We start from the raw sequence: 21,589 nt of genomic DNA on the forward strand, positions 1-21,589 counted from the left end.
TTCAGAAAAAGTGCTGCCAGCAGCTTCTTTGCAGCGCATTAGGAGTGGTGAATACACCGCTCCTAAAGTGCACCTGCCCATTGAAATCAAGTAGTGGCACTTGGTGGGCACTTTAACCCTTTTTCGTCCGCTAGTGGGAGTTAAAAGCGCAAAAGCACCACAAAAACAACAGTAAAACAATGGTTTTATCGCCGACGCCCAGGTGCTGTGAGTGTGAAAGCACTCTAAGCCGAATCAGAGCTCCATGTATCCATTCAGACATAATGCCCATAGCTGGTCCCGCCCCCTCTCTCCCCTGATTGGCTGACTTACTTTGATTGACAGCCACCAATGGAGCCGCTGCTCTGTCTCAGCCAATCAGGAGTGTACTGGATGGCTGAGGTGATCATGGACATCGCTGGAGAGAGACAGAGCTCAGGTAGGTAATTGGGGGGTGCTGGGGCAGCTGCTACACACAGAAGGTTTTTTTATCTTAATGCATAGAATGCATTAAGATAAAAAAAACCTTCTGCCTTTACAACTCCTTTAACACTACAGTATTCAGGCTAAACTGAAATATCCTCATCTGTTTAGTTGTTATTGGAATGGCCGGGAATATGCATGCATGTCGTCTTATAAAACACAGGAAAGCTGGGATTGGAAAAGGAAAGAGTAGTGAAGTGTATTTAGCCCCAGAGAACAAAAATAATATAGATTGCAGCTTTACATTCGTTATACAGTATATTTGTTTTTTTATATGTGTTTTCCCTTTACCTGGTGATCCTGTGAGTAATACAGATTCTGTACTAAGGTGAAAATTCACTGTATTGTAATTATGTAACTGCAGCATTTTCACCCTGGAACAAGAAGTGTCTTAGGACGACAGAAAACCTACATCTCTATAATATGGGGGGGGGGGGGGGGTTGTTCTATAGCACACAGAGAGATACTAAACGGATAGAAGTTTAACAGAGACAGAGAGAACAGGAAGTGATCTGCTCACTAGTTTTCTGGTGGGATCAACAGGTATAACAAATCAATGGTATATTTAACAGACCAAAAAAGGAGCAAATTAGAGAAGTTATTGTTAGGGTTCACATATGATTTAAGACCTAGGGTTAAAAAACAGCAAGACAAGCCAAAGAGTAAAATAAGCTGTTACCAAAGGAATCTTCAGGAAGAGGTGAATGTGGATGTTTTGGGGTCAGGAAGCTGGGAGAAATTGAAGTTACTGCATTATAATTAACCACTTAGGCTTGGGAACGCCCCACCCTCCTCATGACCAGACCATTTTTTGCTATTCAGCACTGCGCTACTTTAACTGGCAAGTGGGCAGTCACACATTGCTGTACACAAATTAAATGTACAGTGGGGATCGAAAGTTTGGGCACCCCAGGTAAGAATTTGTATTAATGTGCATAACGAAGCCAAGGAAAGATCGAAAAATCTCCAAAAGGCATCAAATTACAGATTAGACATTCTTAAATGTCAAAAAAAAGTTAGATTTTATTTCCATCATTTACACTTTCAAAATTACAGAAAACAAAAAAATGGCGTCTGCAAAAGTTTGGGCACCCTGCAGAGTTAATATCTTGTACTGCCCCCTTTGGCAAGTATCACAGCTTGTAAACGCTTTTTGTAGCCAGCCAAGAGTCTTTTAATTCTTGTCTGAGGTATCTTTGCCCATTTTTCCTTACAAAAGTCTTCCAGTTCTTTGAGATTTCTGGGCTGTCTGTCACGCACTGCTCTTTTAAGGTCTATCCATAGATTTTCAATTATGTTGAGGTCAGGAGATTGTAAAGGCCATGGCAAAACCTTCAGTTTATGCCTCTTGATGTAATCCCCCATGGATTTTGAGGTGTGTTTAGGATCATTATCCATTTGTAGAAGCCACCCTCTCTTTAACTTCAGCTTTTTCACAGATGGCATCAAGTTACCATCCAAAATTTGCTGAAATTTTATTGAATCCATTTTTCCTTCTACTCGTGAAATGTTCCCTGTGCCACTGGCTGCAATACAACCCCAAAGCATGATTGATACACCCCCATGCTTAACAGTTGGACAGAGGTTCTTTTCATTAAATTCTGTGCCCTTTCTTCTCCAAAAGTACCTTTGCTCATTCCGGCCAAAAAGTTCTATTTTAACCTCATCGGTCCACAGAAGTTGTTTCCAAAATGCATGAGGCTTGTCTATGTGTTCATTTGCAAAGTTCAAATGCTGATTTTTGTGGTGAGGACGTAGAAGAGGTTTTCTTCTGATGACTCTTTCATGAAGACCATATTTGTACAAGTATCTCTTTATAGTGGAATAGTGTACCACAACTCCAGTGTCTGCCAGATCTTTCTGGAGGGATCGTGCAGTCAAACGTGGGTTTTGAATTGCTTTTCTCACAATCCTGCGAGCTATTCTGTCTGATATTTTTCTTGGTCTTCCAGATCTTGCTTTAACTTCCACTGTTCCTGATGACTGCCATTTCTTAATTACATTCCGAACAGAGGATATTGACATCTGAAAACGCTTTGCTATCTTCTTATAGCCTTCTCCAGCTTTGTGAGCGTCAACTATTTTCAGTTTCAGTTTTCTAGACAACTGCTTAGAAGAACCCATGGTGCTGATTGTTGGGGCAAGGTCAGATGAGTCTGGGCATTTAAAACCTTTGAGATTGACATCACCTGGTCTTTCCAGACGATGATTGAGAACAATCCATGACACTGGCAGGTCTCAGCTTTGCAAAGGGGGCAGTGCATGCTATAAATTCTGCAGGGTGCCCAAACTTTTGCAGATGCCATTTTTTTGTTTTCTGTAATTTTGAAAGTGTAAATGATGGAAATAAAATCTAACTTTTTTTGACATATTATAAGAATGTCTAGTCTGTAATTTGATGCCTTTTGGAGATTTTTCCATTTTCCTTGGCTTTTTTAATGCACATTGATACAAATTTTTACCTGGGGTGCCCAAACTTTCGATCCCCACTGTATATATATTTTTTTCCCACACAAATAGAGCTTTATTTTGGTGGGAAGTGATCGCCACTGGGTTTTTAATTTTATAAATGAAAAAAAAGACAAAACACTTTTGAAAAACCCAATATCACGTTTCTTCATAAATATAAGCCAAAATGTATTCTGCTACATGTCTTTTGTAAAAAATAAAGAAATCCCAATAAGTGTATATTGATTGGTTTGCATGACAGTTATAGCGTCTACAAACTATGGTATGCATAGTGGAATTTCTTTTTTTTATATTTAATGACTGTGATCAGTGACTTTTAGTGGGACTGTGATAGTTCGGTGGAAAATCTGACACTAACTGACACTGGGTGGGAACTAAGTAACTGACACTGACATCACGAGTGACACTAATATAGTGATCAGTGATAACACTGTTACTTTACCAATGCCATCTAGTTAACATCTAGGGGCAACCAAAGGGTAAACTGTGTAATGTGCTGATTTTACTAATAGATGTGGCTGTGTTTTCTTCCTGCTTTGCAAGGAGAAAACATAACCACATCGTTCCTCCATGTACAGAGCCCTGTGTTGTTAGTAAACACAGGGCTCTGTACTGTGATTCACTAAGCCGATCAGCAGGCCCTGGCCATAAATCATTGGCAGCGACATGCTAATAGACTTGTGCTGTAGCAAAGACAAGACAGGCAAGGTGGCAAGCGCGCACCCCTTGCCCGTAAATGCTGGATCACATACACGTATGCAATCCAGCGCAACGGGGCCACCCTGCCGCAGTAAAGAGGCAGTCTGCAAGTGGGTAAAACAAGACAAAGTACGATATTGTATACATGCACATCATTGCACATGCTGAATGATCCCCAAATGCTTTCGATTTCATACATTTTTTTCCTTGTACTGTATATTGAAAAAAGTCCGCTTTGAGATGGTCGCAAAGGTGCTAAAATTATTGGACAGTTTGCCTGATTTTTTACACAAACACATCTGTGGCTGTGAATTACATATCAAAATGGGCGCCTTATGTCTATCAGAAAATCACTCATTTGTTCATCTCACGGAACACATATGGATTCAGTACTTGGCAAAGTTGCACACAGACATAATACTTTACTGATGTTTTTACACAGGATCTTGTTAAAAAAGGAAAAAGGATCCTGAGTGAAATGATTCGCAAAGACCTTGCATATATGCACGTAAAGGAGTGTAGAGGCATGTTAGCGTAGACAAGAGTAAAATAATTTTTCGCTGTCAGTATTGCAATATATGCATACATATGTCCGTAAATGTGTATAGGTGTGTAAACACAAGTATGCATGAAAGTTAACGTACTGAAATATAACATTTTCAATTTTTTGTTTTACAGCTCTGTATTCATCAGTCTATTACTGATCTTTACAAAGCTGTGTGTATGTTTTTTTTTCCTCTTGTGTGCAAGAGGCCTTACGAAGAACTGTACAATGATAAATAACTCCAGGCACAAGCAAATGCAAAACACAGGAGGAGAAATAGCCCCAACAATTAAATCTATGTCAACACAATAGGTGAGACAGTTGGTTACATGTAATTAAACATATACATAGTAATAAAAAGCGGAGCTCCAGCCCCCTCCCACTCCAAAAATAAAAGTCAGCAGCTACAAATACTGTAGCTGCTGACTTTTAATATTAGGACACTTACCTGTCCAGGGATCCCGCGTACTTCTGCCACCACCATTTCTTGTAAGGGAAGCTGGCAGTGAAGCCTTGCGGCTTCACAGCCAGTTCCCTACTGCACGTTCACAAAGAGCTTTCTGAATGGCCCAGCGGCAGTGGAAGGAGAAGGGGGGGCAAACTTTGGAGGGGCCTCATTGTGTTTTTGACAGGTACCCGCTCCCCCCTCCCCCAAAAGGTGCCAAATATGGCAGCGGATTTGGGGGGGGGAGCAAACAAGCAAAGGAAGCATATGACATATGCAGAAAAAATAAATAAATTATGTTTTGTGTGTATTGCTTTACAGATCCCAAAAGGAAAAACGTGTCAACCTACATTTAAAGAACCGCAACCTGTTAAATTGACGTTATCAGAGTGTTCAACCGAACGGAGCTATAGACCCACTTATTGTGGTGTGTGTACAGATCGAAGATGCTGTATCCCCAACAAGTCTAAAATGATAACAGTCCAATTCCACTGTCAAAACGAAGGTTCCTTCAGATGGAAAATGATGTGGATCACATCTTGTGTTTGTCAGAAGACTTGTATTAACCCAGGAGACATATTTGCTCATCTTAAAATTTTGTGAGTGGTAGTTTAGCGGTTTGGTTACAAAATGGTAATACTACAGTCACACTTTACACTGAAGCCATAATCTAGAAATTATCAGGAAATATATGATAAATTAAGCACCTAAGACCCCTTTCACACAGGCCTTCTGATTAGGTCCACCTGTCAGTTTTTCAGGTGGACCAGATCGGCCCATCCATTCAACCCTATGGAGCGGCAGATGTTCATACCTAAGCAGTATGAACAATAAATAACAGCCAAAATTATTAGGAACAGGTAGGCTTTAACACCAGTAGTGCCATTTTCAGCTGTATAGTCTTTAGTGAGCTGCTGTGATTCCTTAACACATTTCCTAAATCCCTTTTACCAAGTATTGACTGAAAACAGGAATAGAATTTCTGTCCACTTGGTGGAAAACCCCTATAATCATATATTATACTATATAGACCACTGAGGAAGACAACGGTTTAAAACGCTTCGGGTTGATCAATATGAATGTAATTTTAAAGCAAGACATATTAATAATTAATGCAACATGTGGGGAAAATAGTAATTCCCCACATACAGTAGTGCCCATATAGTCCCAGCCCTGCGTATATGTTTTGAAGTAAATGTTAATGCTGTATTAAGCCTTTGTTCATATTCCAAAACGAGTCCTTCGTAATTTTTTAAAAACAAAATGGTTTGTGATGCCAGGCTACCACAATTGGAAAAAAAATTATAAGCATTACATTTGATCTAAAACATATCCTCCTAACTGTCAAAAACCTCTGCAAATGTTATTTATTGTTTCTTACTGTACTAAAAGGTTGTATATTCTCCCAGTATTTGGATACATGTAAGCTGTACAGTTAATTTGAAATATAGTTGACAGCAGTGGGCACAGACACATTGGGGTTTATTTACTAAAGGCAAATTCACTTTGCACTACAAGTGCACTTGGAAGTGCAGTCGCTGTAGATCTGAGGGAGACATTCAAGAAAAATAAAAAAACATATTTTTGCTTGAACATGATTGGATGATAGAAATCAGCAGAGCTTCCCCTGAGATCTACAGTGACTGCACCTTTAGTAAACCAACCCCAATTATTTAAAAAAAAAAGCTTTGCTGGAAATAACCTCCTCTTCTATTGAAATTAAAGTAGCTAAAACTTATCTAGTTTTATCTATTCAGGTAAAAAAGAATGTAGGTGTAGAAAAATACTTAAAATTACATTTGGATTTCAGATATGGCAGCCACTGATAATAAATACTGGCATAATACATTCATCATTTAGATATGAAAACACTACTAGGTTCTAGAACATGGTGGATTACAGAATGATGCCATATTTATGTGACATCAGTGGGTAGAGTCCATGCATGTGAAAATCAAAGAGTGAACCACTGGGAAAAATGCAGAGCGAATTCTGGCAAATTGCTTGGCCAACTCACTTAGTAGTAAAAGTACTATTTTTGGCCAAATTTTTACTTTTATGTGTGACATACATGGTCTTGTGTGCAATATAGAAATCATATATATTTAATATTATATGAAAAAATTCAATATTGGTTAGGTTTATGGTTGAAGTTAAAGCGGAATTGCGGTTAAACTAACTACTTTTATAAATGCTCCCTCTACCTGATAACACCTGTTCTGATTAACCTGTGTAAGAAAAGGCCTGAAAATAGGTCAGTATATCAATATGTTATTACTTAGGTTAGTTCAAATAGGTGTTAGGAGGGGGGAATGAGTATTTTTAGAAATAGTTAGGGTTTGACTGGAATTCTAGTTTTTAGTGGTTTCTATCTTAAATAAGCTAGATCCTTTGATGAAATATGGGAGCTACCAACGCTAGCATACGTCTGAAACTGCTAGCTAGTAGGTTCCGACTGGCTTTAAAGTTTCAAAGTCATAGATTAAGAGCAAGCATGCTACAAATAAACAAAAATCTGAATTTGTTATTTTTTACTTGATACAGGTCAGCAAGTCAAAAGCAGCAAGTCAAAAGCATCGGAGCCAAAGTATCAGCATGACCTAGCATTCTCAGGAGATGTCAGCGCCCATATTTTTTTCATGGCAGTTCTTCTTAAAATACAAAGTTCAATTTACATTTTATTTGTACATATTTATTGTGTTAGTATATATTTTGTGAATTTATGTTACTTATGAGATTCATAAAGGTTACCGTGGATTTAAAAAAAATAAAATAAAAAAGAATCAAATTGTTATAAACCCACAAAAACCATGTATGCATAATTTGATTTGGACAGCAAATAAACCTTTATGACTTCAAAATACTCTCCGAACAGGTTTAATTGCAATAATAAGAATATACAACAGAGCAGACTCCTTAGATCAGTATATTCAATTATGTGAATTTAATAATAAAAATAAAGATATTACATAATTTTTATACAATACAATCTTATTTGTCACAACTTAAAGTATTTTTTACATTGAGGTAAAACTTGTTTCACAAGTTCATATTCAAATTGCATACAGAAAAAAATAACTTTTTTTTTTGTTATTAAATATCAAAAAATCCAGTTTATACATGTGAAACTATTTAATATTACCATTACCTTTCACAATAGTGTGTTAAAAAATAATTTTAAGATTAAGGCATGATGTATTGCGAACTGTACCACCCAGCCTTAACTACTGGGTCTGATTGTGGGCACCAAGCAAGATGTCTGTATATATATACCTCTAAAATTTATAAATGCTTTCTGTTGACCCCAAACCCTGCATAAAGCATTCATGGGGTGGTAAACCATTATAAATTGTCCTACTCTGAGCATGTAAGGAGTGTTGCCTGGCCCTGCATCTGACATCCGTGTACATAGAAGGGTTCAGTAACTCTATACAGAAGGTCCAGTATTTTATATAGGCATCCACTGAAACATTCTGAATACTTCTTCCTTGCACAAGTGGCTGTGAATACTCTACCTACCCTTCATGGAAAAAATAAATAAAACAAACCAGTATCAAAACCCAACATATCTAAACCAAGAATGAAAGTAAAAGAGGTACACAGTACCTGTCTGCGTGGCTGAACTATATAAAAATAAATAAAAATCATCTGTCAGAGACTTGAATTAGGGCTCCTGTACACGAGCACCAAGAGCCTATGCAATGTAAATTTGGGGACATTTCTCCTATTCAAGAAGCCCAGGTGCTGTGTACATCTGCTCATAGGTATGAATGGCTGTACTTGCCTACTTTATACTCAGGTATAAGCTGGGACTAGTACAAGATAGAAAATGAGTGTCAAACTGCTATGTGAAGTCGAGGAGGGTTCGGCATATATAACCCTTTGGTGGCATCCAGTTGGTCGTACTCTTCTATTAATGAGGATAATGATGTCAGAGCCTCTGAAAAACAGCTCTGCTCCATGCCATCAACTTGTAGGTAATGGTGAAGATGGGCCTGCAAAAATGAAGAGTTTACCAGTAATTAACCCTGTATAAACATGTTTAGAAAATTAAAATCATATATGTATTTATATATGCTTATTACACGCTGTATGCATTTTGCGCAAAAACACATACATACATACCTTCTTTCTGTACAGCCTATTAAACCGGTCTCTCAGGTCCATAAATGTTGGCTTTACACATGTGTTATTGGCTAGTGCAAGCAATGAATGGGAATGGCCAACTGGTGGGACAGAACACATCCCAGTTTTCCACCCTTCTTGGTTCCAAGACACAAATGGTAGTGAGGGTTTCAGCCTGGAAAAAAAAAAAAAATGTATATGTACACATATGTCAGGACATCTAAAGTCTTCTATTACAATGGACTTTCCCATCTGAACCATAAAGTGTTTAAATCTACAAAAAAAAACTCTTAAAGGGTTGATAAACCCATATTTTTTTTTAAATAACATATCATACTTACCTCCTCTGTGTCTGTGCAGTAGGTTTTGCACAGGCTCCGATCCGCCTCTTCTAGGGTCCCTCAGCGGAGCTGGTGGCTCCTCCTCTTCTTGATTGCCCCAGAGAAGTGCTCTACTTTGGGACACCCGTGCGGACACAAACCCGAGTCCTGCTGCTGCGTCTATTAACACAGACAGGACTCGGCCCCGCCCCCATGTCTTCGGATTTGATTGACAGCAGTGTGAGCCAACGGCTGTGCTGCTTTCAATCTATCCAATCAAGACAAGAGACACCGGCCGGAGCTTGTGTGCCTGTTCCCGTCGAGGGAATAACGTGGCTCAGGTAAGTAAAATGGGGGCTCGGATTGCTGCTGCATGACAGGAGGTTTTTCACCGTAATGCATAGAATGCATTACGGTGAAAAACCTTAAAGGTTTACAACCCCTTTAAACAATTGTCTTTAAGGCCGGGTTCACACCTGTGGGCCTTTGTGTGCATTTTGTAGTACATAATAATGCATCCATCATGGAAATACATTTACCTCCATTTTCTAGCCCATCGATGTCTTTGGAAGTGGATGAAAAGGCAGGTAAAAACATTCCATTTCACAACACATAGATAGCATAATCATAAATATCTATTCTAAGATTAGATTTTTCCCATAATTTCACAAAAAGACATATAGACATATACATAACTAAACAAACCTACACATTCCTCTGGGAAGCCCCCTCCAGACTATCAACCACACCATGCCATGCCTACCGAGCCTGATCAAATCCAACACATGCTCAATTTCACAGATAGAATCTCAGGATGTCCAAGTTCAGGAACTTGATCCACGATGACCACACTTCCACAAACTTATGATAGTGTCCCTGAGTACTTGCTGTTATTTCCTCCATTCTTTTTAATTGATTAATTTCAGCTACCCACCCTTTAATAGTGGGAGCGCCTATTGTATTCCAGTGTCTAGGTATAATTATTTGTGCAGCTGAAATTAAATGAGGGAGCAGTCCTTTTGTGACCTCTTGCAAAGTCCCTGGATATATGGATAGTAGGACTATTTCTGGAGATTTATAAGTTATACCAATGACACAAGAGCAGATCTGGAATGCAAACTCCCAAAAATATTTAATCAAGGGGCATGTTCACCATATATGGATCATTGTACCAACATCTCCTCCACATCGCCAGCATTCCTTAGGATAAATCTGAGAAATTCTATGCAACCTCGCCGGACATCTATACCATCTAGTTAATATTTTGTAATTCTTTTCTTGTATGAACGTCACGGAGCTAGATTTAAAGGTTAACCAAAAAGCTTTCTTCCATATTCTCCTACAGAAATCGCATGGCCCAATTCTCTCTTCTAGTCTCTTATGTAATACGGACTAGGTGAGGAGGCGTATGATAGAAGCATATCATATAGCATAGAAATAGTGCTGGAGCGGTCTGTGGACCCAATACAAAGGGACTCAAACGGTGTTAAAGGGGTTGTAAAGGTTCATGTTTTCTCAGCTTAATGCATCCATAATCAGAGAGGGGTTCTGCCTTATCCATCTTAAAAACCTATCTGGTAACAGACCAGGTGGAAAATCTGGGTTACCCAATATTGGGGTTAGTGGACCTGGTATTGAAGAAACACTCCACCTTCTTACCGTCCTAAACTCCTATCCCAGACTTTTAACACAGACTGGGTCAAAGGTGGGAGTGTTTGTCCAGATGAGTGCAATTTAGGTAAGGTCCACAGAAGAGAGACCAAAGGGAGCTCAATTTACTGTTCTACGACTACCCATAGTTTTGTGCTCCCACAGTGGAACCAATACAGTATTCTAGCCAATACTGAGGCTATATAATATAGTTACATTTGTGGTAATCCTGCTCCCCAGAATATCCGCTTTAACAGAATATCATATCAAAGTCTTGCCGTGGACTTCGGTCTAAGATAGCAAAGTAAGCTCTATCTGAGGGATCAAAAAAAAAAAAAAAGGCTGTGGCAGAGCTATAGGCAATGTTTGAAATAAATATAGGCAACGCGGTAGAATATCCATCTTATATATTGCCATTTCCTGTTTCCTTTTAGCCAAAAGCTGCAGTCTATTAATTGTAAAATTAAGTAGAGGGAGATAATTAAACTCAGGGCTTTTTTTCAGGGGGAACTTGGGGGAACTCAGTTCCACCACCTTTGGCTCAGACCCTTTGGTGCCTGCTCACCACAATCACTTGTAAACACAGAAGTCTGGTTTCTGTGTTTACAAGTGACAGCTCTACACTCTGTGTTTAAGCCCCCTGAACTCTGTATGTAATGCAATCCTGGTATTTAATGCCCCTTTAAGACCCTTCTACTGTTTGTGAAATCTGAACGGGGTCGTGGTTGAGTTCCTGCACCTATTTTCTGAGAAAAAAAGCTCTGATTAAACTCATACATTTTTTCCTCTAGAGAAGTAATATTCACTCCTAAATATTTAGGAGATTGTGGTTCCCACTGAAATTGGAAGTTATTTTCTAATGTTTCTTTTTCCATTGCTGATAAAGTGATATTGAGACAGTGAGATTTTGTGACGTTTACTTTTAAATTGCTATAGAGGCCAAATTGTTCCATTTCATAGAGAATATTCGGGAAAGCTATTATTGAATTGTCCGCAAAAATACTCAGTTTATATGAATTATTGCCCACCTGTACCCCCCCTGAATTGAAGAATATGACCGAAGGGCAACTGCCAGATGTTCCATGGCCAAGATATACAGATAAGGGGACAACGGGCAACCCTGGCGTGTCCCATTAGAGATTTTAACAGGCGAGGATAATGTCCCATTAACCTTAATTCTAGCTGATGGAGCTGTATAGAGGGCCATTCTTTTTTGTATAAATTTTCCTGGGAGAATGATAGCGCCATAAACTTCCAATCTAAACGATCAAAAGCCTTCTCAGCGTCTAAGGCTAACAAACAGAGCAAGCTTTTGGATCTCCGAGCATCATTTATCAAGAGGCTTTTCTTCAAGATATTGTCCCGAGCTTCCCTCTTTGGTACGAATCCCACCTGATCTAATCCTATAAAAGAGGGTATCACTGTTTGTAAACGTGAAGCCAACACTTTAGCATACATTTTTAAGTCCACATTTATCAGAGAGATGGGCCTAAAAGCGCATTGTAAAGAGAACACACAAAACCAGGGTGGATAAAAATCAATGATCCATCATGGCTGCACCTGTGAGTGGGCATCCACTCACCTGCTGCTGCCACATTCATCACCTTGTTGTGTCACTGCCGCAATACCAGCCGTCCCATTAAAGTAAATGCGACTGTCGGTGAGTCAACAGCGGGTCAGAGATGACAGTTGCTCTTTAAAAATTATGATTTAACCTGAAACAATGAATGGATCCACAGATATGGAGTTTATATATAAATCTTGTAGGTGTGAAAGAGGGCGCTAGATTGGTGAAAATTTTCACTTGGGACACTCTCTGGTAGTGTTCCCAGTGTGGCAAAAAATTGTGGTACAATTAATATACCAGAAAAACCTATATACAAAATAAACGCTCAATAGTTGGCATCTCTAAATAGATGCATATAGAAATACAAATTAAATCAGGGATTGACAAATCCCGGGCGCCAGGTCGCCATGGCGACTAGAAATAGTGTCCTGGCGACTTGGCTTGGAAGGTGGGCAAAAAAAAACAAACATTTTTTTTTTTTTTTTGTGTGAGCTGGCACCATCTGGTGGTGGCCGTTGGTATTACAAGTTAAGCATTACAAGTTAAACAGCAATTCTAATGTAATTTTTCACTATTTTCACTGCCATCTTTTTCCCTCTAATTAGAACCCCCAAACATTATATATATTTTTTATCCTAACACCCTAGAGAATAAAATGGCGATCGTTACAATACTTTCTGTCACGCCGTATTTACGCAGCGGTCTTACAAGCGCACTTTTTTGGGAAAAAAATACACTTTTTTTAATTAAAAAATAAGACAACAGTAAAGTTATCCCCATTTTTTTTTTATATTATGAAAGATAATGTTACGCCGAGTAAATTCATACCCAACATGTCACGCTTCAAAATTGCGTTTGAACACCGTTTACATATGCGGGCGCTGCTCACGTATGTGTTCGTATCTGCGCGCAAGCTCGTCGGGACGGGGTGCGTTTTCTGGCTCCTAACTTTTTTAGCTGGCTCCTAGATTCCAAGCAAATTTGTCAACCCCTGAATTAAATTAATAACAAGCTGATTAGTGAAAAATATGTGAGCAGCAAAATCAAAAGTGACAAAAGAGCTCCACAATATAGTCCAAAAATAACAAGTGTAATAGATCCAAAATATGGTAGAAGAATATGTAAAAAATAAATAAAAAATAAGTAAATAAATAATAAATCAGTGCCTCTTGATTGGCGCTAATGGAACACAGTCTCTGAAAATTGCTTGCACAAAATGCTTCAATAGATGTTCATGCACAGTAGTCTTGATATTCCTACAGCCACCACCATAAGATATACGGTCACCCGATGTGCTCTTGCAAAAGTATGTGCTTACCAGAAATTGTAGACCACTTTAACTAAAAAGTAGGTCAAACAGGGCTGGACAGGTTAAGTGCCTGCTCACTGTGGGTCACACTTGGAATCTGCCACAATACTTGATTCGATTGGATTCCCAGCAATTGAATTCATGAAAACAGGAGAAATAATATAGTGTAATGCCGTTTTATTAAAACATTCTAAAAACAAGCTGATGGCCTCTTAGGCTGCATTCACACCTAAGCGACAAAACGCCCGACGCGGGACGCTTCTGTCGCTAGAGGGGAGAATTCCCATTGCCGTCTATGGAGATGGTTCACATCTCATAGACGCGCAACGCCTGTCGCCTGAAAAAAAGTCCCGGACCCTTTTTTTCACGCGACAGGCGCGTTTTCCCATAGACAGCAATGGGAATACTTTAGAAAAAAAAAAAAAAAAAAATGAAACATTTGTAATCGCGGCAAATCTGCCGCTACACGCGTACGCGGCAGTCGCTTAGGTGTGAATGCAGCCTTACTCGTCTTGCAATGCCTCAGGAGCGGGATCAGCTGGTGGACCCACCAGCTGATCCCGCTCCTGAGGCATTGCAAGACGAGTCCCCATTCAAAACCACCGCGGCGGCACACGAGACCCCATTGGGCAGACTTACCACGCTTGCAGTCCTAGTGCCGGGCAGGCACTACCACAAGTAAGAGGCCATCAGCTTGTTTTTAGAATGTTTTAATAAAACGGCATTACACTATATTATTTCTCCTGTTTTCATGAATTCAATTGCTGGGAATCCAATCGAATCAAGTATTGTGGCAGATTCCAAGTGTGACCCACAGTGAGCAGGCACTTAACCTGTCCAGCCCTGTTTGACCTACTTTTTAGTTAAAGTGGTCTACAATTTCTGGTAAGCACATACTTTTACAAGAGCACATCGGGTGACAGTATATCTTATGGTGGTGGCTGTAGGAATATCAAGACTACTGTGCATGAACATCTATTGAAGCATTTTGTGCAAGCAATTTTCAGAGACTGTGTTCCATTAGCGCCAATCAAGAGGCACTGATTTATTATTTATTTACTTATTTTTTATTTATTTTTTACATATTCTTCTACCATATTTTGGATCTATTACACTTGTTATTTTTGGACTATATTGTGGAGCTCTTTTGTCACTTTTGATTTTGCTGCTCACATATTTTTCACTAATCAGCTTGTTATTAATTTAATTTGTATTTCTATATGCATCTATTTAGAGATGCCAACTATTGAGCGTTTATTTTGTATATAGGTTTTTCTGGTATATTAATTGTACCACAATTTTTTGCCACACTGGGAACACTACCAGAGGGTGTCCCAAGTGAAAATTTTCACCAATCTAGCGCCCTCTTTCACACCTACATTCTATTGCTCAAATTACACATTATTTGTTCTAGAGGAGCTGCTCACAATTAATCAATTAATTGCACGGAGTGATTGCACGAATTCACATCCAATATTTTGGCGCGGAATTACACCTCATCTTCTATATATAAATCTTGACTCTTCCAATACAAGCTGAGCTTGCCCCTCACTGGCCATATGAAAGTACCAACAAGCTTTCTTTTCTTTTCCCCTTTTTTAGTCACATGCAGATCTTGCATAATCCGGGGCTCTTCTTGGTTCTCTCTAATTTCTGTATATCCACTACACTCCTCACTATGAACAACCAGGGGCCAGAGGACCATCAGTCCTTGACATTGCTACTTGGGTATACTATATACACACACACACACACACACACACACACAAACAACTTCATGATAACCGCCCTGTGCAATGCATTGTTTTCTTCTACACTCGCATCAATTTACAACTCGTACTGCTCTTTGAAATAGTTTTGAGGCATGTGACAGCTGAGCCAGGGTGTGCTTTAGTAATAAGGACAATACTGGCATTAGTCAAAATTTAAGATCCGGGCGCGATTAGTAGTCATACTGCATTACACAGCCTATGGAAAAAAATACTTGGATACTTTTTGCACAGGTTTGCTTTAATCCCCATCCAGCATACACATGGATTTAATTCACTCATGTGCCGCTGCCAGCCTTTCAGTCTTCAGTGACTTGTAGCTCAAACAGGACTGTCCTTCCACTTCCAGTGGCTAATCAGAATAGTTGGGTAGTGAAAAGAAGGTAAAGCATGTTTCTGCATTATAGCAAAACAGTTTATTTTTTCATATTTTGTTATAACATTTTGCAAACGGGTAATTTTTCTCCCTCACTGATGTGCGCTAATGAGGCACTATTGACAGCACTAAAGGACACCGATAAGTGGCACTGGTGGTCACTTATTAGCAGTGCTGATGGGTACTGATAGATGGCACTGGTGGGCACTAATTAGCAGAACTGCAGAGCACTATAGCATGGGCACCAAATAGTTGTAAAGGATCAAAGTTTTTTTTTTTTTTTTTAACCTTCGCGCATATTATGCATGAAGCTAAATAACCTGTGTGCAGCAGCAACCAAAGCCCCCCCTCCCTAGAACTTACCTGAGCCATATCTTAATCCGGCGAGGTTCACAAAAGCCTTGGCTTTCTCTCCTCATTAGCTAAGGCAGCAGCCATTGGCTCCCGCTACTGTCATTCACAGAAAGTGAGCCAATGAGGAGAGTGTGGACGGGGCTGAGCCTGCTTAAATGCACTAGGCAGGAGAGAGGGGCCTGCAGTGCTGACAGGGGACCTGAGAAGGAGGTGCAAAACCACTGAACAGAGCAGTAAGTATGACATGATTGTTATTTAAAAATAAATAAAAATAAACCTCTAATATCACTTTAATGCCGCATGTGCATTGGAGTTTCTTTCTGCTGCTCTTAGGGGTTGGTTCTTTTTTTTCCCCTGCTTTAATCCCCATGCATATTAGCCGGTGTCCATGCACACATAGGCGTTTAGAGGAGTTCAGAGGCAAGGCGTTTAGAGAAAAAGAAAAACCCAACAGCCAGTGTGTCCAGGAGCAGCAGAGTTTTGGCAGAAAAAAAAAACCTGATGCACCTAAACATTGCCTAAGTGCAAGGTGTGTTTAGCACTTGAGCGTTAATTAATTTCAATGGCCAGTATAATTTATTATCGTACCCAATGAAATTACTTTATGCCCAAGCGTTTAACGCACCTAAATGCATTACATGAGTTTACGAACATCAAGTGTTTTTTCTGCTGCCAGGTGGAAAGGAGTCTAGGATGGTTAGCAAAATATCCAGCGTGCACAAAGTCTTAATATTGTGAAAACTGGATGCATATGTTTCTTGGACTCTGACGCAAAATACAATACAATACAATACAATACAAATACTTTCGCAAAAATGTGGAACCTTTTGTGCTATACACCAAAAAACATTTTTTTTGGAGGTATTATTTGACACCAACCTTTCAATATTCCTGCGAAGGTCAGAAATGTGAACATTTCCTCTCACCATCAAAGCACAGGCAAGGTAAAGATTATGCTTCGGGTCTGCTCGAATTAACTGATGATCTTTGTTAAAGGCATCAGAGAACATTTGGTCCAACCTGTGCAAAAATAACATATTATCACAGTAAACTGGGTGTTGCACTGCATTCTCAAATTGGCAGCAAAATCCTATAAAGTACAAACATTCATTTAACTTTTTTTTGTTATAGTTGTACAAGAAGCGTTCCCTATGTTACTGCAATTGTTCAGTGCATCCTTTAGCCTCGTACACACGATAGGTTAACCAGAGGACAACGGTCTGAAGGACCGTTGTCATAGGTTAACCGATGAAGCTGACTGATGGTCCGTCACGCCTACACACCATAGGTTAAATAACCGATTGTGTCAGAACCTGGTGTTGTGCTGACGGAACATATAGGAGGTAAGACATTACAGACCCTTTCCTACACTCCATTTTAGTACGTTTGTTCCAGGTAAGTAACCAAAGTATTGAAGGCAAACAGTCATTGAACCATCATCTTTTACGACAGAAACCCCTATAGGTCTCTCGTGATAGGGTCACTTTAAAAACCCTTAATCTCTCTGGAGGAAGATCTTATAGTGATTCTAAAGGCAGAAGGTTTTTTTATCTTAATGCATTCTAAGCATAGATCTGTACTTTGTGTAGGCCTGACAAAGGGGCAGCTCTGACCAGAAACATGTTGCCATGCTCCCTACATTACATGTGACATCAGCAGTGCAGTCCAGGGACAACGCCAACCTGCTGTCTCTGGCAGCTTCCTAGGGCTCCATACCCAGGGCCTTTATCATACACTTACCGTGTGCTCTTAGAGAGGTGCCCTGCCACCTGCTGGACAGTCTTGACATGCAATTGCTTCATTTATTTATGTGAGTGCATTTGTTTTCATGCCTACTATTGAATAAAAATACTACACGGAGATAGTGACGCTTAGTTTTTCTGCCACTTTGTTTTACAGATTCCTACAGGCACATATAAATTATGGTCTCCATAATTGCTATCCTTTGTCTAATGAAATGGTTATCATTTATGCTAATTTACTGAAGGTATTAGAAACTGATTGCGATACATGCATAGAACTGTGGTTTCAAGAGCAACCTATTTGCCAATATTAAATCTATAATAATTAGCCTATTTGTTTTGAATAGAGAAAGGAGTGGATAAAAACTTCTGTAAAAATTTTTTGCCGTCTATGTCTCATTAGAGAAATTTCCCTTACTGTTTTGGAGAGAGGAAAGGAGAATAAAACTCTCCAAAATGCAGAGAAATCCCTGCTTAGACATTTATCACCAGAACAGGTGTGCCCTGAACAAAAACAAACTGAGGAGCTCGCTGTACTAACTATGTGATGTTAATACAGCGATCTCCCCGCTGAGCTATTTTGTTTGAACGGGGGACTGCCTCCCCGCCAGAACACACCAGTCAGCACTGGCTGCCAGTGCTGATCGGATACCGATTTTCCAGCAAGCCTATTTGACAGTAGATGGCTGTATACATGAGCCAAATGTTGGATGGTTTCTGTTAAAGAGGCCTGTACCGGCCAAAATTCGGCTAGTGTGTACCAGTTTTAAAGTGGAGTTCCAGCCCAAAAATTGAACATCCGCTTTTTCGTCTCCTCCCCCTCCCCGGTGTCACATTTGGCATCTTCCGGATACGGTGCTGTCTCTCAAAAATTTGGCTCCCCTCCTCCTTCCTTCCCCGCCGGGCCAATTAGAAAGCGCAGGGCGCATGTGCAGTTGGGAACTGGCTGTGAAGCCAAAAGGCTTCACTACCGGATTCCCTTACTGGCAATGGCGGCGGACGCACCCAACAGCTGATCTAGAGGTCAGCTAGGGTGCCAACATCGTTGTCTCCCTGGACAAGCAAGTGTCCATATATTAAAAGTCAGCAGCTGCAGTATTTGTAGCTGCGGACCTCCCCTTTAATTTCCAGAATGAGATTTCACAGATGCCATCTAGGGATTGCTAGAGAGCTGTGACAAGAAAAATGGACAAGATAGTAGATCAACTACTATAAACAGTTAGATAGGACAGCAAGAAGAATTGCATGGGTCAATTTAACAGCCCTAGCCCTCACCTTCGTGTAGGTATATTGACATCAGAAAGTGTATAGAGAGGAGTTAGGCTGGAGGTCAAATAATGCAAATGAGGGAAGGGGACCAAGTTCATGGTGATCTCATTCATATCCATATTAAGTTGCCCTTCAAATCTTGCAGAGCTAGAAGGAAAACAAAGACATTAAATGTAATTTACAGTCTCATTAAGCTATTTTTCAAAATTTGTCATGCAAATATAAAACGTGGTTCCTTCATCTTAAGGATCCTTCATCTGGCAGGAGAACCGTGCTAAAGTGCATCTAATATTTGTGTACCCACGCTAAAGTGATGTCCAAAAGGTGCCTAGAATTAGTAATAGGGCTGCTGCTGGAATAAAGGAGGAGTATTTCCACTTTAAGTTATCTATGTGCAAATCCCAGCACTGTCCCTGTGAATAATACAATTCAATGCATTACCAATCCTTACAATCATATGCATATACAGTTGTGACAAATGGAAAAGAAAATATGGACAGCCGCACTCCAAAAAACCTTGATGATTGTCTTTATTTAAAAAAGGAAAAATGCACTACAAGTCACAGCACACACATGAGCTATAATTAAGCACTAATTTATAGTGCGAAACACGTCAGCTGTTTTACTCCTCTGCTGTGACTTGTAGTGCATTTTTCCTTTTTTAAATAAAGACAACCATCAAGGTTTTTTGGAGTGCGGCTGTCCATATTTTCCTTTTCCATTTGTTGCCTTGTGCATTGCCAGCACCCTTGATCTTCTGAGACCATACGGATCATCCTAACACAAACCACCTGGAGCGGTAACTTTCTTTCTTTCATATACAGTTGTGCTCATAAGTTTACATACCCTGGCAGAATTTATGATTTCTTGGCCATTTTTCAGAGTCTATGAATAATAACACAAAAACATTTATTTCACTCATGGTTAGTGTTTGGCTAAAGCCATTTGTTATCAATCAATTGTTTACTCTTTTTAAATCATAATGACAACAGAAACTAACCATATGACCCTTATCAAAAGTTTACATACCCTGGTGCTTTTGGCCTGATAACATGCACACAAGTTGACACAAAAAGGTTTTGAATGGAGATTATATATATATATATATATATATATATATATATATATATATATATATACACACACACACACACACACACACACACACACATATATATATATATATATATATATATATATATATATATATATATATATACACACACACACACACACACACACACACACACACACATATATATATATATATATATATATATACACACACACACACACACACACACGTTTCTGGGCTCCTGACAGACCCTTGCATCTTTCATCCAGTGCTACACTGACATTTCTGGATCCTGAGTCATGGTGAAAGCAAAAGAATTGTCAAAGGATCTGCGGGAAAAGGTAGTTGAACTGTATAAAACAGGAAAGGGATATAAAAAGATATCCAAGGAATCGAGAATGCCAATCAGCAGTGTTCAAACTCTAATCAAGAAGTGGAAAATGAGGGGTTCTGTTGAAACCAAACCACGGCCAGGTAGACCAACAAAAATTTCAGCCACAACTACCAGAAAAAAAAAAACTTCAGATGAAATACAGGACTCTCTGAAAACATGTGATGTGGCCGTTTCAAGATGTACTGTACATCAAGGAGGCACTTGAAGCAATATGGGCTGCATGGTCAAGTCGCCAGAAGAAAGCCATTACAACGCAAATGCCCCAAAAAAGTGTCAAAGTGTCCGATCTCTCTGCCGTAATAATAATAATAATAATGCCATAAATCTATTCCCCATTTTGTAGACGCTATAACTTTTGCGCAAACCAATCAATATACGCTTATTGCGATTTTTTTACAAAAAATATGAAGAATATATATTGGCCTAAACTGATGAAGAATTTTATTTTATTTTTTAAATTGTGGATATTTATTATAGCAAAAACTAAAAAACAGCGAAGTGGTTAAGTTTTGCATAGAGAGAAGTACTTGGATCTTTGTTTACACCCAGGAACAGAAAACCATATGATGCAAAATTAAGGTGGTGTTTACCTGGTGAGATTTGAAAGCAGGTTTGCTACAATGTTGTTCATGGCATCAAATGGTTTTTCATTTTCTTTTCCACCACCTTTATTGGAAATTAGAAGACTATTTGGCTTTACACTTCCAAGTTTTCCAGAGTTTGTCATCTGAACAATTTTATTCACAATGTCAACTAATGACTTAAAAGAAACAAATAATGGATTAATACACACACACAAAAAAAAACCATAATAAGAACTAGAAGAAAAGAGACAATAGTATATACAGTAAAACCTTGGATTGCAAGCATAATTCGTTTTGGAAGCATGCTTGTAATCCAAAGCACTTGTATATCAAAGCAAATTCTCCCATAGGAAATAAATGGAAGCTCAGATAATTTGTTTCACAACCATTTATTCACAAGTCCTTCAGTTTATAGTCCATATTAAAAGATTATAGC

At 39.2% G+C, this 21,589-nt stretch overlaps 2 protein-coding genes across 2 annotated transcripts in view; one reads left to right on the top strand and one right to left on the bottom strand.

Annotated features, from left to right (window-relative positions):
• Window positions 1-7,482, top strand: part of CCN6 (cellular communication network factor 6) — a 29,695-nt gene extending 22,213 nt beyond the window's left edge. The window contains exons 5-6 of the mRNA XM_040350259.1: window positions 4,941-5,218; window positions 7,164-7,482. Of these exons, the coding sequence (XP_040206193.1) occupies window positions 4,941-5,218; window positions 7,164-7,218 (333 nt within the window). The 3' untranslated portion in view covers window positions 7,219-7,482. The remainder of the gene's footprint in view (window positions 1-4,940; window positions 5,219-7,163) is intronic.
• A 66-nt stretch (window positions 7,483-7,548) lies between these two features.
• The window catches only part of TUBE1 (tubulin epsilon 1), a 35,703-nt gene continuing 21,662 nt past the window's right edge, over window positions 7,549-21,589 (bottom strand). The window contains exons 8-12 of the mRNA XM_040350257.1: window positions 21,160-21,329; window positions 19,107-19,247; window positions 16,969-17,109; window positions 8,745-8,919; window positions 7,549-8,614 (exon numbers count right to left, since the gene is read on the bottom strand). Of these exons, the coding sequence (XP_040206191.1) occupies window positions 8,456-8,614; window positions 8,745-8,919; window positions 16,969-17,109; window positions 19,107-19,247; window positions 21,160-21,329 (786 nt within the window). The 3' untranslated portion in view covers window positions 7,549-8,455. The remainder of the gene's footprint in view (window positions 8,615-8,744; window positions 8,920-16,968; window positions 17,110-19,106; window positions 19,248-21,159; window positions 21,330-21,589) is intronic.

The sequence above is a fragment of the Rana temporaria genome, chromosome 4 (genome assembly GCF_905171775.1).
Source record: "Rana temporaria chromosome 4, aRanTem1.1, whole genome shotgun sequence".
NCBI classification, from domain to species: Eukaryota; Metazoa; Chordata; class Amphibia; order Anura; family Ranidae; genus Rana; species Rana temporaria.